The sequence below is a fragment of the Podarcis vaucheri genome (genome assembly GCF_965113315.1).
Source record: "Podarcis vaucheri genome assembly, chromosome: 4".
NCBI classification, from domain to species: Eukaryota; Metazoa; Chordata; class Lepidosauria; order Squamata; family Lacertidae; genus Podarcis; species Podarcis vaucheri.
This window is the reverse complement of record NC_138762.1, coordinates 87,467,113-87,480,135: the sequence shown is the minus strand read 5'-3', so window position 1 is coordinate 87,480,135 and position 13,023 is coordinate 87,467,113. Positions and strand designations below refer to the sequence as shown.

General features: G+C 41.6%; 1 protein-coding gene across 1 annotated transcript in view; it reads right to left on the bottom strand.

Moving 5' to 3' along the window:
- SLC15A1 (solute carrier family 15 member 1) overlaps nt 1-13,023 on the bottom strand; it is a 39,783-nt gene continuing 26,760 nt past the window's right edge. Inside the window, exons 16-23 of the mRNA XM_082218634.1 lie at nt 10,949-11,074; nt 9,262-9,408; nt 7,573-7,622; nt 6,475-6,582; nt 4,525-4,624; nt 3,197-3,343; nt 2,169-2,276; nt 1-784 (exon numbers count right to left, since the gene is read on the bottom strand). Coding sequence (XP_082074760.1) covers nt 593-784; nt 2,169-2,276; nt 3,197-3,343; nt 4,525-4,624; nt 6,475-6,582; nt 7,573-7,622; nt 9,262-9,408; nt 10,949-11,074 — 978 coding nt within the window. The 3' untranslated portion in view covers nt 1-592. The remainder of the gene's footprint in view (nt 785-2,168; nt 2,277-3,196; nt 3,344-4,524; nt 4,625-6,474; nt 6,583-7,572; nt 7,623-9,261; nt 9,409-10,948; nt 11,075-13,023) is intronic.

Sequence of the window (13,023 nt, the reverse complement as noted above, 5' to 3'; positions counted from 1 at the left end):
TTCATTTTTCGAGTCGCAGTTTTATTTCGTTTGCCTTTGCTTGTTTATAATGCAATTCCTCTTTGTTCATCTCTACCACAGTAGGCACCTGAAGCTAGATTTGGCAGTCCTCTGGCAGAAAACAAAGGAAGAGGCGTGTAGTGCAATACCAGGGTCATCAACATTCAACTGGCTCAGATACGTGTTCTCAGGAGGAAAAACCCCCCACACATGTATAATAGCAATCATTATCTGTAGGACAGCATATCAAAGAGCCTCTAAAGCCTGTATGTTTTGTGATACAACATGAAATTAAAGCAGTTCTGTATAAAAAAATAATACTTTGAATGTCTTTTCATTGTGGTCAGGTGTAATTAGGTTCAGATCCCTTTTTAAGTGCAAAATCTGCTGAGAAAGAACTGGGGGGGGGGTCCTCATTTTCTTCACAGGAGAACAGATTTCTTAATCTTCGCCCTCGGGAGGGAGGGTGTGTATTTTGATGGTGTTCACGAACCATCCCTGCCCAGTGATAAGGCAGCACTTGTGTGTCTTGGACTAGAGATGCAGATGTCCCAATGACAGTTTATATTCTCATTCAGCCTTTAGTATACGCTCACATCTGAGTCTGTAAAACGGGTGCATTTCCATTTTCATAAGATGGCGGTTCCTTTTCCCTCTTCTTTTCCTCCTCTACCATTTGAGCTTCAACCTCAACTGGATCCACATAAGTGTAAAAATAGGCCATGATGGCAAAAACAAGGGTAACTGCAACAAGTAAAGCTGCAAACAGAACGTATTCTACCCACTGTAAAAAAAAAAGTAAAAAAAAAAGGTTTTAGATTTATATATATTTATATTTATATACACAACATGCTATTGCTAACGAATAAGCATTTATGCATTAATTCAAAGAACAAGCGGATTTTTAGCAGAAGTCATTACATTATTTTAAGGCTTGTTTCAAATATTAGCACAGTCACATGAAGTGCCCTTGGGAATCCAAACTGCCTGGCTTACCTCTTTTAGGAAGTAGCGCATGGTTCAGGAAAATTGAGATTGCAATCCTAACTGTGTCTACTCAGAAATAAGTCCTGTCAAATTGAATGTGGTTTACTCTCAGATAAGCGGGGTTGCAGCCTGATGGGGAACAAATTCCCTTGCGCTCCACAAAGGCAGTGGATAAGGAGCAGGGGTAATTTTTGTAGGATTGTGTCTGGCACTAAACACGGAAATTCTGGTATCTAGAGAACCTCACTGGGATTTCCATTTCTATAGGTTTAACAGAACCTTTCTTTGGCTATGCTATTATTACTACTGCTGCTAGTACATGGGCTACAAAATTGTGCTCTGCAAAAACTTAAAACTTCTGAGTCGTTAATTGAAGTCTTCCATCTTTAGATTTGCAAGTCATGTCACAATTGCTACCATCCAACTATCAGAGGTTACAAAGAAAGGAACAAAGAAAGGATAACAAGAAGAAAGGAGGAAAACAACAAAGAGAGGAATGGACAGAACTGTGAATATTAATTGGACAGAACTGTGAATATCAAAGCAGCAGCAATAGAGCTGATTGGATCCCTTTCTGAGCTCGAAGCATGGGTACCCCCAACAAAAATTTAAAATTTGGCTCTGTAATTTGGAACTAATGTGATTTGATTGGTTTGTTAATAAAAAATTTTTTTTAAAAAAAACAACAACAATTGCTACCATCCAGAATCACCAGATTTCCTGAAGTTCTCCCACCTAACCATATGCTTTTGTACCAAAATTAAAGTTCCAGATGTTGAGTGTGAAGGTTCTCCAGTGACTTATCCCCACTCCCCACCCATACAGGATACAAGATATACAGCCCATATGAACACACAAGCCTTATTGAACACAGCAAGACCTGTTTCTGAATGCATAGGATTGTGTTGTTATCGTACTGGACCCCTGCTACCTTCATGGAACCTATACCAAAGATTCCAACACGTAAAACTAACGTTAGAGATCAAGGATTCAAAGCCATCTGTATTTCTTGCTGTGCATCGTATTGACATCTTTGCATGCTCAGTATTCTACTGAAACTACAACTCTGCCATAGTAATAGAGCTGTGTTTTAGTGACTGTTCTCCCCATACAATAGTGTTCACCAGTATATCTAGATATAAAAACTTGTAGCCCTGATGTTAAGACAAAGTTTACTTTACCTGTTCTTCAATTTTTGAAGCTCCAGCTATAATAAGAACAATGATATTCCCCACAGCCACTGTCAACAGCCATCCAGCTTGCAAAACAGACTTCATGTTTGCAGGAGCCTACCGAAACAAGTTATTTAATTGCACATTGTTTTGAGGTACAGTATCGAATATTTATGATTCAAAATTGGCTTTTCAAGGGCCAGTTGCATATTTAGCAATTATGTCAAGGCTATGGGGATGGATTAAATACCAAACTCAGGAGGCAGAGGATGCAACACTTTCCTTCCCCACTGTGTTTCCAACTAAAATCACCCCTAGACTTGTTTTTTGCTCTTACTAGGGCGAATGCCATCCACACATGGGGGGAGGGGTATTACTGGGGTTGCAATGGGATCGCAGTTCCCATGAAGGAAAAAATGTCAAGAAACATCCACCCACCCACTCTGTTGAGCTTTCTATTAATTGTTTTTAACACTCCTGATGTGATTGCTATATGCACCATCTAGTTTTGCCCTCCTGGTGGTTGGATGTAGCTCGTAATCGTTTGCAAGCTAAGAAATTACTTCTGGAACAGAGTAGAATTCTTTGTTCTTTTTTTGATCACACCTAGTCACCAAAAAACCCCATAGCTTGGCTTTACGGAATCACATGCTCTGTCAGTGGTTCTCAACCTGTGGTTCTCAATCCCTGAGCTCTGGTCTTGCTAGCTAGGAGTGATGGGAGTTGTAGTTCAACAACATCTGGGGACCCACAGGTTGAGAAAGGCTGAACTGTATCAGATTCTACATGGGAAGTACTGTGCAGACTAGAAAAATATTCATAACGAGAACACCATTGAAAAATACAAATCTGAGTTCACAGAACTATGCTGTGTGTATCAGATGGCTTAGGATCCATCTGACAGACATAGATTCTACAAGCTCACTTGCAAACCCTACTGCCGGTCTTTCCTTGGGAGCAGTCTGCATGTGTTTCTACTTTATAACATCTCAAGGCTACCGTTGCAACTGAGACATCTCTCAAGCAAAGTCATCTACCTGGTCATATGAAAACGATAGTCCAGTGACTGAGAACACCACTTCGGCGCAGGTGATAATGAAATACTGAGGAATTTGCCAGGCCATACTGATTGTGTTGGGTTGAATGTCTTCAACATAGTTGAGGAGTACTTCACTGCTGTTGCACTGAAAGGAAAACCAAATTACATTAATCCACACAAAAGCCCTGCATTTTAAATAGGCAGCACAAATTAAAAATAACTTTAATCACAGCGTAAACTGACACTGAAGACGTAAAATATGAATAACTGCAAAAGACTACCCCTTTTTTAAGTTGTTCACATTAAAAAAGATTATTATAAGCAAATCAACAATGAGAAACACAGTGATCTCAGGTGCACTCGTCCAGAGATTCCGATGGCTACAAAATCTCCACTGTGCACACTGACAGAGCTTCCATGTCACCAAAGACTCCCCATTCATTTCGATGGAAGAAACAAGGGAATGCTTGAAGGGAGATACAGTCTCCACTAAAGTGAATGGGAAAGCATGTTCATATAAAGAGATCAATGTGCAGAGAAGAGCACATGACTATGGATTAAGTATGGGAGTTGTATATTATGACTACCAGATGATGATAATAATAATAATAATAATAATAATAATAATAATAATAATAATAATAATAATCCCAATTGGCTGAGTTGCCCCAGCCACTCTGGGCAGCTTCCAACAAATCAAAACACAGTTAAGATTTCAAACATTAAAAACTTCCCTATACATGGCTGCGTTCAGAGGTCTTCTAAAAGTCAGATAGTCTATAGTCAGACAGATAGGAACTAAATCTTCAATAGATAGCAGATCATCCAGGTATATTTTAATTTGAAACCAAAAGCCTTTGAATTATAAAGTGGCTTGTGTATTTTAAGTTTAAACAGATCCTATTTACATTTACTGTGACTTCCATCATTAGCTATACCAACTCTTCAGTGCTAATCTTTTACATGTGTTTACAACAGCAGTATACTTCTAGTCATATACCGTTATATTTTGCTTTGGTAACTTTGGTATGGTTATGGTGTGATATTTGTTATATATCGGTACTGGTGAGCCTCTGGATACTGTTGGGCTCCAACTATCATCAGTCTTAGCCAGCATTGAGAATGGTCAAGGATAATGGCAGCTGCAGGGTCACAGACTCCCTAATCTTGATATTTATGGTCAGATAGCAAGCCATAACGAGGATAAAAACACCATTATAATTCATGTGGAATAATTCATGCACCATTGTTAACAGGTACCCAGAAACTTTCATTCAACTGCCAGTGGTGTTTCAATATTCCTTAAAGATAAGCAAAACAACTTACCCCATCTACTACAATAGAGTAAGCGCTGCCATACCCAAATGTCAAAGACTTGCCACTGCAGTTACGAAGATCGCTGAGAATGGTAACAGTGATTTCTTTTCTGAGAAGAAAGATGGGAGGGGGGGAAAGAAGTCTGATCAACACAACCTACCCAATTTAATTCACTTATATGAAGCTATAGTAGTAGAAGAAGAAGAATTGCTAGTATTAAGAGCAACAGCCTGAGCATTATTTGTTCAGCTTACGATCATTAACCACGTGCATTTCGGGTTAACAGCTTACTCCCAGTTCTAAAGCTTGCTGTGACAGGACATTGTCTAAGGAAGTTTTTCTGACCACTCTCCCAGTGCACCATCGTTACTAGTGATCAAAATGAATTATATTATTCCATAGCACAGGCATAGGCAAACTCGACCCTCCAGCTGTTTTGGGACTACAACTCATCATCCCTGACCACTGGTCCTGTTAGCTAGGGATGATGGGAGTTGTAGTCCCAAAACAGCTGGAGGGCTGAGTTTGCCTATGTCTACCATAGCATTTAAAAAGTAAAAGCTACCCCAATTAATGCATGTTTCCTTAATGACTTCTCACCAGGAACTAGGAGGCTCTAGAACAAGAGGGGGCAACCTTTTCGGCTTGGCAGGCTAAATCTGTATCTTTGACAGGTGGGTAGGCCTCTCCATTTCACCTGCCAATAATCCGACACCATGATGATGATTGGCAGGCCCTGTCAAAGCTGGCCTGCAAGGGTAAAGGGGAGTCACTGACCAAGTTTAATCCCGCTTTCTGAAAGCAGTCGATCTAGTCACATCTGTAACTGTCCCATACTTGACATTACATATGACTTCAGGTATGGAGCAGGTGGATGTGGTTTGGGGAATATGGCCTTGGCAGGTGAAATGGAGAGGCCTTGTGGGCCAAAATCCACCTACAAGCCAGAGGGTCCCATCCAGCTAGTCTAGAAAAAGAGCACTTGCTTTACACAGCTTTCTCTCCTGCCAACCCCAATGCAATCTTCCAAAACTCACCCACGCTTATAGGTCAAGCATGCATCTGTTTTCTCACATTTGGATCTTCTTCTCTCTTTTTGAGCTGACTCCCACCACCACCACCTGTCTTCTGGCAGCCAGCATTTTATTTACTCATAATTACCTTGGACTTTGCATTTGTTCCAGGGCATGGTGGGGAAAATGGAAGCCCCTGACAGCAGCAGTATTTTTTGTGGTGGCTGCCATCATATTAATACAAAAAGTGTGCACATTTTCTCCCTCACAAGACTAACAGCAGTTTGAAGGGGCCATTTAGAACAGGCAAACAGTACAGCGCAAGAGGGACTAAAAATATCTCCACCATCACCAGTTTATCAATCAAATTCCGGGCCTCATAGCTCTATTGCAGTGAAAAATACATTCAGAGATCCAGTCACAGATTTTCTGCCTAGTATACCCTAGTCTATTGAAGCACACATCCCATGAGTATTCTCAGTTCCTTAAAGATACTCAGATTTGTTGTAGCATAAGCTTTCATGGACTAGAACCCACTTCATCAAACAAATGTTGGCACTGAGACAAATAATTGCAATAAGACAATTATTTGTTTTATAACTAAAGTTTTTACTTGTACCGTATTTTTCTGTGTATAAGACGATGGTTTTTTCTTAATTTTTTTAGTAAAAATGGGGGGGTCATCATAAACACGGTTTTCGGTAGGGCGATCAATAACTTTGAGGGCAATCACCCCAAAGTAGCTCAACAACTTTGAGATCCCCCCCCCAAAAGTTTAAACTACTGATTTCTTAATTAGGGGTTCAAAAAAATAGGGGTTGTCTTATACACAGGGGCATCCTATACATGGAAAATTATGACATATATTATATGGTTGTAACCCACCCCATGATCTTTTGGTGAAGGGCAGGTTTAAAAAATCTGGCAAGCAAACAGTAATACTTACTCTCCTCTTTCGAAAGCCGTGTAGTTTGTGGCAGAAAAATAACCCACATATCCAAAGGTAACTCCATCCATAGTGATATTAATAGTTGAATCCATATTGTTTATGAACCTTTAAGACATGATTTAAATTAAGTGTTTTTAAACAACACAATTTATCAGTTATTGTAGACGTGGGGAACTTTTGGCCCATCAGTTGATGCTAAACTACAACTCCCATCATCCTTGGCCAACTTCTATGAGCACTAGCAAGCATTCCCAGTCGTTTGTATCAAACTATTAATACAAACTATGAAGTCCAGAGACTCCATGCAAGGTAATATGAATTTGTGACACCCAAGACTTGAAGGTCTGTGTAACTTAAGTGAAAGGACATATTTCTTCTTTCATTTATATACCTCGGGTTAAGTACTTAATTCGTTCTGGAGGTCCGTTCTTAACCTGAAACTGTTCTTAACCTGAAGCACCACTTTAGCTAATGGGGCCTCCTGCTGCTGCTGCGCCACCGGAGCACGATTTCTGTTCTCATCCTGAAGCAAAGTTCTTAACCTGAAGCACTATTTTCTGGGTTAGCGGAGTCTGTAACCTGAAGCGTATGTAACCTGAAGCGTATGTAACCCAAGGTACCACTGTAATGGATAACTCAAGAATGGTGAACCTTTGGCCCTCCAGATGTTGCTGAACAACTTTGTTAAGAAAGATTTAAAAAATTATGTAGCCAAAAAGCGCAGTTTCTCAGTTGCTCCAATTTTTGGTAAAGGAAGTTGTTATATCTTATGAAATCCCATTGTTGTTGAAGCATCATTCAGACAGGAATGAAACATTATAGTCCATGCATGCATACTGCCAAAAGGTTCAGCCCCACTACACTAGGCCTAGGGATAGTCAACGCATCACTACACGTAGTTGTTCTGTACCCACAAGTAGGCAGCAACAGATGGACTGACTGTGTGGGGCAGAGCAAAGGAACTTGCTGCAGAATGCCCTATGTTTTGAAAATCACTAGTGATTAAGGTGGGGAAAATGACACAGGACTCATTTCCCTTTGAACAGAAGTCAATTTCTAAAATAAAATTAAAAAACATAAAAACGAATATATTACCTGATCTCATTGTTTCCTTGCTCTGGTTTTTCTGTGAGGCCATCCACAAGCTGAGAGAACGGAGATTTTGGGTTAGAGGAGTCTAATGGCTATTTTATAATGCCATTCATTTTTAACCAATGCTTTGTACAAACGATAATTCAGCATTCATAAACAGTTCTTGTTCAACTTGAATCAATGCTCCCATATTAAAATGCTTATGCAACTGAAAACAGGGGTGGACTGTGTCCCCTTTTGAAATATGGGTGAAGATGGAGAAATATGGATCCTGGGATATGCCTCCATGGACCATAACATCATAGGCAGTTTTAGACCTTGGATTTAATGGTCTCACAAGGTCTCCTTCGGGCAGCCTTGTGTGATATTTTAGTTGTGAACCACATCATTAACATTTCCCTTCTCCCTGGCTCCTATTCCATGTTTTAGAAATGCTTCTTCGTTCCTGATATAACACCGGTCTTGAAAGACCTACATTGGCCCCGAGTACGTTTCTGAGCACAATTCAAAGTGTTGGTGCTGACCTTTAAAGCCCTAAATGGCCTCGGTCCAGTATACCTGAAGGAGCGTCTCCACCTCCATCGTTCTACCCGGACACTGAGGTCCAGCACCGAGGGCCTTCTGGCAGTTCCCTCACTGCGAGAAGCCAAGTTACAGGGAACCAGGCAGAGGGCCTTCTTGGTAGTGGCGCCCTCCCTGTGGAACGCCCTCCCACCAGATGTCAAAGAGAACAACAACTACCAGACTTTTAGAAGACATCTGAAGGCAGCCCTGTTTAGGGAAGCTTTTAATGTTTGATGTATCACAGTATTTTAATATTCTTTTGGAAGCCGCCCAGAGTGGCTGGGGAAACCCAGCCAGATGGGCGGGGTATAAATAATAAATTATTATTATTATTATTATTATTATTATTATTATTATTATTATTATATGTTAGAGCAGGAGAAAGCTTGCCAAGCCCATTAAAAATAATAATAATAATACTTTGATCATGTGTGGTTTTCCATTTCGAAAACATTTCAATCATCGTAGCATCGTGATTATGCTGAACACATTTACCTGGGAATAAGCACCACTATGTTTTAGAAAAGGGTAATATATTCTAAATTCAAAACAATAGCGTGAGCACCTGTAACCAGGTACATGCCTAGCTGGCTGCCTCCTGAACAAGTGCAGATGTTGGGCGTGTTTGTCCCTGCCCCCCAACAACTGCAACTCTCAGGGTGGTCCTGGGGGAGGGCCTTGTAAACCCTGGCTGCACCTCTGTATAGAATTACAAGCCAAGTGTTAATTAGCATCAGTGTTAATCACCGTTGAGGACAACAGACTGCCCTCCTAACAAGGATTTGAAGTCAGCTATCAACACTGGTGAATACAGAACTCTGGTTATCCTTAACCAAGATTAATGTCGGTAGAATCTAGACACAAATAAAAAACGTTGTGGAAATAGCTCATCATACCATCTAGTGTCACATTTGTATAATGCACTTACAACACACTTAAAATGTTTTATTAGTACAGCTGTATCAGCCCTTTTATGTGCTTCAGTTTCCCTCAGGCTTCCAACGAAGACAGGTTTTTTTCAGAAAGTTGCCAGAAGTATCTACCTGGCATTGGACTTCCTGAGTATTATTTTGATATGCAACAGAAACTAGAAGGCTGGTTTCTTAACTAGCTTTTAAACTGACTTACCAGCTCAGCTTGGACCCCAGCTCTATTTGATATTTGAAGGGTGTGACGTTCTTTTCCCACGTAAACAAACGTTTGATTAAAAAATTCCTTCCCAAAGTTTATATCAATATTTTTTAACTCGGTTGTGTCAAAAGTGAAGTAGTCTGTCTATAAACAAAGATAAAATACAATGAAACAGTTAACATTCCTTTCACCAAAGAGCTTGCCTCTTATATTACAGATCACAACAATTACAGCTACACACAATGCATGTGAAGTTCATAGGGTGTTTGTTTGTTTGTTTGCTTGCTTGCTTGCTTGCTTGCTTGTTTCTCTCCCTCCCTCTCAAAAGAGGTAGTAAATCAACACTGATGTACAGTGGTACCTCGGGTTAAGTACTTAATTCGTTCCGGAGGTCCGTACTTAACCTGAAACTGTTCTTAACCTGAAGCACCACTTTAGCTAATGGGGCCTCCTGCTGCTGCCGCGCTGCTGGAGCACGATTTCTGTTCTCATCCTGAAGCAAAGTTCTTAACCTGAAGCACTATTGCTGGGTTAGCGGAGACTGTAACCTGAAGCGTATGTAACCTGAAGCGTATGTAACCCGAGGTACCACTGTAACCTTTTCCTTCTTCTCATAACATGAAAAACTGGAGTATAACAACCTTTATGGTAATCCAACCAGTGGTGGAGGAAGGGGGCGGTGTGGCGGTCCACCACAGGTGTCACCACTGAGGGGATGGCAAAATGCCTGGCGGCACTCACCGCAGGGCCATGCCATGTATCTCTCCTGGGAGAGACGAGGTGGCTTGGGTGCCCGCATGCTCCACGCTGCTCCAAATGGTCCCCCGGCCACCTCCCCATCAGCTGTAGGGCGGCTGAGTGGGAGGAGGCAGGCAGACTCCTTGGAGGCCCCGCGGAGCGTCCTGCCCTGGGCTCAGGGAACGCACGCCGCCCCAGGCGCCCAATCGACTTGCTCCGCCACTGAATACAACTGACATAGACCTGGAGCTACGGTGGATGCTGTTAATAAAACAAGAAACCAAAAACAATATTTGGGGATATAACAGAAGCACCAGTTCCAGGATATAAGAAATTGCACTTCATTTAGGATATCCTGTACAAACGATCACATTTTAAGAAGGATAAGCTATAAGCAACAACTGTACAGAATATAAGTTTTACCCAAAGTTGACCCATTGAAATTAAAGGACTCTAGTCCTGTTCATTCATTTTAATGGGCTTATTCTAAGTAAAACTTAGATTGGTAAAACCACCCTTAGATTAGAAAAAATAAGAATGAAGGGAAATATTTCTGTTGCAACAGAAAATATGGAAAATAATTGTTTTGCCTTGCTACTGAAGCCAGTGCTTTTTTCTGGGGGTACTCAAGGGTAAATAGTACCAGCACCTTTTTTCCAGATGTTGTGGCACTTAGGGTAACAACTTCATGGTAAGCACCTTTTTTTTCTTAAAGAAAGCACTGGCTGAAGCTGTCCCAAGAACCCTATTGGACATTAAAGCGGGATCTAAATGGAATTTCAGTGTACCATTTCCACTTTTGGACTATTTAAATCGCAAACCATCCACCAGTGAAAACACCAAAACATGAATAAATGGAATAGTTATTACCAAAAAAAAGCACATGTCACAGATTCAAATAATACAAAAGTTAAAATTAAATGCGCAATTAATTCTCAAAACTTACTGAATTTGCAGGACCCACTTCAGCAGTCTTATTGGTACCAATAAAGTTAACTGTTGCACTGGTGTTCCCCATATTTATTATTTTGATTTGGGACTGGCCTGCAGCAGGAAAAACTGGAATAGTTTTCTGTAGAGGAAGAAAAATGTGTACAAAAAAAGGGTCACCTTTTTTAAAAAGCACCTCTTTCTTTCCCAGGGCAAAACCATACATTAAAAGAAACACCTAAAGTTTCCAAATCTTTTGTTTTTCATAAAATACTAATATGGAAGCAAAGTCATTTGCTTAAACCTTCCCACTGCTACTGATTTTCTCCGGCAAATCCCCAGGCCTTTAAATAGGTGTTTCCCCTCTCCCCTCTCTCAGCTGGGCTCCAAAGGCAAATTAGTCCATTTCAGGGTAAGTTGCATAACTGAGGAGGAAACTTGCATGGAAGTATAATGGGTGGGAGAAAGGAAACACTAACTCACCCTACATTTCTCAAATTCTGCCCTGCAAGTGTGACTCTACCCATATGGCCAATATTTAGGTAAAGGTAAAGGGACCCCGGACCATTAGGTCCAGTCGTGACCGACTCTGGGGTTGCGGCGCTCATCTTGCTTTACTGGCCAAGGGAGCTGGCGTACAGCTTCCAGGTCACGTGGCCAGCATGACTAAACCGCTTCTGTCTGTTAAGTTGTGGGTGAACATATCAGATGACACAGCGATTCTTCCAAAGCAGCTCTTTATTTGTAAGCTGGAACAGAACTGAACTGAAGGGCTCAGTCAGCCTGCTTATATAGAGCTCCACTACCTTGTTACTGTAACAACTTTCTAAAACTATCCAATCACTGAACGTCACTTTCGATCCTTCATTTGCATAACTATCTACAGTATCCCCCTGCTGGCCCAGGGTGATAACTTCAGTACATAACACCGGCGAACCAGAGCAGCGCACAGAAACGCCATTTACCTATTTATCTACTTTACCTATTTACCTATTTATCTACTTGCACTTTGATGAGCTTTCAAACTGCTAAGTTGGCAGGAGCAGGGACCGAGCAATAGGAGCTCACCCCGTCGCAGGGATTCGAACCACCTACATTCTGATCGGCAAGTCCTAGGCTCTGTGGTTTAACCCAGAGCGCCACCCGCGTCCATGGCCAGTATTTAATCCCTTATAAAAGTAAGAAGGGAGGTTGCATGCCACCCTAATCTCCAAGCAGTGCAAAATTCTAGGGATTCTAGGCCAGGGTTTGTGTTTACTTTGGAAATGAAGAAGAGATTGTGGTGTACTTGTGATATATAATTTATTTACACATATATACAGCCTGAGTCTACAATGCAGAGGTTCACAGCATCAACACCCCAAGAGGGCCTGTTTTCCCGACAGCCGCAGGCCTGGATTCAAACAGGAATCAAGCATTGCTCTGTCTCTTTCCAGCTTACTGCTTTGTCTCTAGCAAACTAGGCTCTGCCTCTCTCTTAATAACTATTCCTGAGCTGAAAGGGGAGCCCTCAACCATTTCCTGTTTTCCACAGAGCCCCCTTTTTTTGTTCTCCTGACTGGAAAAGAAAGAGAATCCGAAAGAACCAAAATTGACAGATCCTTCCACCCGTTTTCTCTGTTGTATTTTATATCATCGTATGAAAACCTGAAGCTCCCTTAAGACAGGTCATCTGTCAGTATGCCTAGTACATTATATCCATTTAACTAGATATACTGGTGCTGTAACGGACGCGGGTGGCGCTGTGGGTTAAACCACAGAGCCTAGGACTTGCCAATCAGAAGGTCGGTGGTTTGAATCCCCGCGATGGGGTGAGCTCCCGTTGCTCGGTCCCTGCTCCTGACAACCTAGCAGTTCGACGGGAAGGTAAACAGCGTTTCTGTGCGCTGCTCTGGTTCGCCAAAAGTGGCTTAGTCATGCTGGCCACATGATCCAGAAGCTGTACAACGGCTCCCTCGGCCAATAAAGCGAGATGAGCGCCGGAACCCCAGAGTCAGCCACGACTGGACCTAATGGCCAGCGGTCCCTTTACCCTTTACCTTACTGGTGCTGTAACTGGAGACCATCTGAATGCAAAGTATGTCCTCTGCT